Source organism: Salvelinus fontinalis, chromosome 18 (assembly GCF_029448725.1).
Source record: "Salvelinus fontinalis isolate EN_2023a chromosome 18, ASM2944872v1, whole genome shotgun sequence".
NCBI lineage: Eukaryota > Metazoa > Chordata > Actinopteri > Salmoniformes > Salmonidae > Salvelinus > Salvelinus fontinalis.
Genome location: NC_074682.1, coordinates 53,897,899 through 53,902,898, shown reverse-complemented (window position 1 = coordinate 53,902,898; position 5,000 = coordinate 53,897,899). Strand labels below are relative to the sequence as shown.

General features: G+C 51.0%; 1 protein-coding gene across 17 annotated transcripts in view; it reads right to left on the bottom strand.

Moving 5' to 3' along the window:
- Positions 1-5,000, bottom strand: part of LOC129815762 (dedicator of cytokinesis protein 3-like) — a 400,044-nt gene that overhangs the window by 266,370 nt on the left and 128,674 nt on the right. For all 17 annotated transcript variants that reach the window (XM_055869857.1, XM_055869854.1, XM_055869856.1 and 14 more), the window contains exon 2: positions 4,153-4,236. In XM_055869857.1, coding sequence (XP_055725832.1) covers positions 4,153-4,236 — 84 coding nt within the window. The remainder of the gene's footprint in view (positions 1-4,152; positions 4,237-5,000) is intronic.

The window sequence follows — 5,000 nt, the reverse complement described above, 5'->3', positions numbered from 1 at the left end:
CAGAGGTCTCTTCACAGTCCAGAACAGACTATGGGAGGTGCACAGTACTACATAGAGCCATGACTACATGGAACTCTATTCCACATCAGGTAACTGATGCAAGTAGTAGAATCAGATTTAAAAAATACACCTTATGGAACAGCGGGGACAGTGAAGAAACACACACAAGCACAGACACGATAACATCTGCACTATACACACACGTAAACATGTTATGTTTTTGTGTTGTAGATACGTGGTTGTGGAGTAGGGGCCTGAGGGCACACACATAGTGTGTTGTAGATACGTGGTTGTGGAGTAGGGGCCTGAGGGCACACACGTAGTGTGTTGTAGATACGTGGTTGTGGAGTAGGGGCCTGAGGGCACACACGTAGTGTGTTGTAGATACGTGGTTGTGGAGTAGGGGCCTGAGGGCACACACGTAGTGTGTTGTAGATACGTGGTTGTGGAGTAGGGGCCTGAGGGCACATGTTGTAGATACGTGGTTGTGGAGTAGGGGCCTGAGGGCACACACGTAGTGTGTTGTAGATACGTGGTTGTGGAGTAGGTGCCTGAGGGCACACACGTAGTGTGTTGTAGATACGTGGTTGTGGAGTAGGGGCCTGAGGGCACATGTTGTAGATACGTGGTTGAGGAGTAGGGGCCTGAGGGCACACACGTAGTGTGTTGTAGATACGTGGTTGTGGAGTAGGTGCCTGAGGGCACACACGTAGTGTGTTGTAGATACGTGGTTGTGGAGTAGGGGCCTGAGGGCACATGTTGTAGATACGTGGTTGAGGAGTAGGGGCCTGAGGGCACACACGTAGTGTGTTGTAGATACGTGGTTGTGGAGTAGGGGCCTGAGGGCACACACGTAGTGTGTTGTAGATACGTGGTTGTGGAGTAGGGGCCTGAGGGCACATGTTGTAGATACGTGGTTGTGGAGTAGGGGCCTGAGGGCACACACGTAGTGTGTTGTAGATACGTGGTTGTGGAGTAGGGGCCTGAGGGCACACACGTAGTGTGTTGTAGATACGTGGTTGTGGAGTAGGGGCCTGAGGGCCACACGTAGTGTGTTGTGAAGTCTGTTTTGAATGTATTGTAATTTTTTACAAATCGTATAACTGCCTCGGCAGCAGCTAACGGGCTTCCTAATGGGGATCCATAATAAATACAAATACAAACTACTGCTAACCACTGGCCAGGTTTTGAGCCCCTCAACACACACTAACATATATTTCATTTGATGAACATAGAACCCCCCCCCCCCCCCCCCCCCCATTCCATCCCATCAACAGAGCTGTGTGTGATCTGACCAAGCCTTGGAGTTAATGGAATAGACAGAGTAGATTTCCCTGGAGAGATAGAGCAGATAACGGTGTGTGTGTGTGTGTGTGTGTGTGTGTGTGTGTGTGTGTGTGTGTGTGTGTGTGTGTGTGTGTGTGTGTGTGTGTGTGTGTGTGTGTGTGTGTGTGTGTGTGTGTGTGTGTGTGTGTCGCTCCTTCCCGGCCTCCTGATCGATACACAACGAGAGGCCCAGTGAACCACGTCTAATGTCACACCGTCAGACTCATTATCAGTAGGTTAACACAAGTCCAGCCCACATCCAGAGTCACAGCTACAGTCACAGCTGTATCACATCCAGAGTCACAGCTACAGCTGTCTCACATCCAGAGTCACAGCTACAGTCACAGCTGTATTACATCCAGAGTCACAGCTACAGTCACAGCTGTCTCACATCCAGAGTCACAGCTACAGTCACAGCTGTCCCACATCCAGAGTCACAGCTACAGTCACAGCTGTCCCACATCCAGAGTCACAGCTACAGACACAGCTGTCTCACATCCAGAGTCACAGCTACAGTCACAGCTGTCTCACATCCAGAGTCACAGCTACAGTCACAGCTGTCCCACATCCAGAGTCACAGCTACAGTCACAGCTGTCCCACATCCAGAGTCACAGCTACAGTCACAGCTGTCTCACATCCAGAGTCACAGCTACAGACACAGCTGTCTCACATCCAGAGTCACAGCTACAGACACAGCTGTCTCACATCCAGAGTCACAGCTACAGTCACAGCTGTCTCACATCCAGAGTCACAGCTACAGTCACAGCTGTATCACATCCAGAGTCACAGCTACAGACACAGCTGTCTCACATCCAGAGTCACAGCTACAGTCACAGCTGTCTCACATCCAGAGTCACAGCTACAGACACAGCTGTCTCACATCCAGAGTCACAGCTACAGACACAGCTGTCCCACATCCAGAGTCACAGCTACAGTCACAGCTGTCCCACATCCAGAGTCACAGCTACAGTCACAGCTGTCTCACATCCAGAGTCACAGCTACAGTCACAGCTGTCCCACATCCAGAGTCACAGCTACAGTCACAGCTGTCCCACATCCAGAGTCACAGCTACAGTCACAGCTGTCTCACATCCAGAGTCACAGCTACAGTCACAGCTGTCTCACATCCAGAGTCACAGCTACAGTCACAGCTGTCTCACATCCAGAGTCACAGCTACAGTCACAGCTGTCCCACATCCAGAGTCACAGCTACAGTCACAGCTGTCCCACATCCAGAGTCACAGCTACAGTCACAGCTGTCCCACATCCAGAGTCACAGCTACAGTCACAGCTGTCCCACATCCAGAGTCACAGCTACAGTCACAGCTGTCCCACATCCAGAGTCACAGCTACAGTCACAGCTGTCCCACATCCAGAGTCACAGCTACAGTCACAGCTGTCCCACATCCAGAGTCACAGCTACAGTCACAGCTGTCTCACATCCAGAGTCACAGCTACAGTCACAGCTGTCCCACATCCAGAGTCACAGCTACAGTCACAGCTGTCCCACATCCAGAGTCACAGCTACAGTCACAGCTGTCCCACATCCAGAGTCACAGCTACAGTCACAGCTGTCCCACATCCAGAGTCACAGCTACAGTCACAGCTGTCTCACATCCAGAGTCACAGCTACAGTCACAGCTGTCCCACATCCAGAGTCACAGCTACAGTCACAGCCGTCTCACATCCAGAGTCACAGCTACAGACATAGCCGTCTCACATCCAGAGTCACAGCTACAGTCACAGCCGTCTCACCTGTCTACTGGCTTTGCCTGCTTCTTACGAATACCAATGGAGGAGGCTATGGAGTCAGGGAGACTATGGAGTCAGGGAGACTATGGAGTCAGGGAGACTATGGAGTCCGGGAGGCTATGGAGTCCGGGAGGCTATGGAGTCAGGGAGGCTATGGAGTCAGGGAGGCTATGGAGTCAGGGAGGCTATGGAGTCAGGGAGACTATGGAGTCAGGGAGACTATGGAGTCAGGGAGACTATGGAGTCAGGGAGACTATAGAGTCAGGGAGACTATAGTCAGGGAGACTATGGAGTCAGGGAGGCTATGGAGTCAGGGAGACTATGGAGTCAGGGAGGCTATGGAGTCGGGGAGACTATGGAGTCAGGGAGGCTATGGAGTCAGGGAGACTATGGAGTCAGGGAGACTATGGAGTCAGGGAGACTATGGAGTCAGGGAGGCTATGGAGTCAGGGAGACTATGGAAGCAGGGAGACTATGGAGTCAGGGAGACTATGGAGTCAGTGAGACTATAGAGTCAGGGAGACTATGGAGTCAGGGTGGCTATGGAGTCAGGGAGACTATGGAGTCAGGGAGGCTATGGAGTCGGGGAGACTATGGAGTCAGGGAGGCTATGGAGTCAGGGAGACTATGGAGTCAGGGAGACTATGGAGTCAGGGAGACTATGGAGTCAGGGAGGCTATGGAGTCAGGGAGACTATGGAAGCAGGGAGACTATGGAGTCAGGGAGACTATGGAGTCAGTGAGACTATAGAGTCAGGGAGACTATGGAGTCAGGGTGACTATGGAGTCAGGGAGGCTATGGAGTCAGGGAGACTATGGAGTCCGGGAGACTATGGAGTCAGGAAGACTATGGAGTCAGGGAGACTATGGAGTCAGGGAGACTATGAAAGCAGATCATTTCTTCAATATATGAACTGTCTATAAGGGTTATAGCTTGTCAGAGAAGGGCTTGTGCAACAATGACTACTACTAAACCTCCAGAGAACATGAAAACATGACAGTGTTGCAGCACAGGGTGGGTATGTGAACACCAGAGTCCAGTACTGTATATTAAATGCTGTAGAACTAACTCACCTTCACATTTCTCCAGTATCTGAATTGTCTCTCCTATCTCCAGAGACAGACCCTGCGTCACGGTCCCTCGAAACGTACAGATCACTGAGGGAAAGAAGAGAGAGAAGAAGGGATGAGTCTTCAGATGACAAACAGGTACCAACGAAGGAAGAATTGCATAGTAGAGGAGCACAAAATTGTTTATTTTTATTTTTATTTATTTTTTTATCCTGTCAGATAAACACTCCACACAGCCTACCCGACCGCTCAGAGGCGTTCGCATGGTCCTAAAGTACACCGTCACCTCGGTTTGTATCACATTCCATTGATATAGCACACTGTCCCCTGGGGCAGAGACACCCCTCACCCTATTCACACTGTAACCCTGGGGCAGAGAAACTCTTCACCCTATTCACACTGTAACCCTGGGGCAGATAAACCCTTCACCCTATTCACTGTGCAAACCTGGGGTAGAGAAACCCTTCACCCTATTCACACTGTAACCCTGGGGCAGAGAAACCCTTCACCCTATTCACACTGTAACCCTGGGGCAGAGAAACTCTTCACCCTATTCACACTGTAACCATGGTGCAGAGAAACCCCTCACCCTATTCACACTGTAACCCTGGGGCAGAAAACCCTTCACCCTATTCACACTGTAACCCTGGGGCAGAGAAACTCTTCACCCTATTCAAACTGTAACCCTGGGGCAGAGAAACCCCTCACCCTATTCACACTGTAACCCTGGGGCAAAGACACCCTTCACCCTATTCACACTCTAACCCTGGGGCAGAGAAACTCTTCACCCTATTCACACTGTAACCCTGGGGCAGAGAAACCCCTCACCCTATTTACACTATAACCCTGGG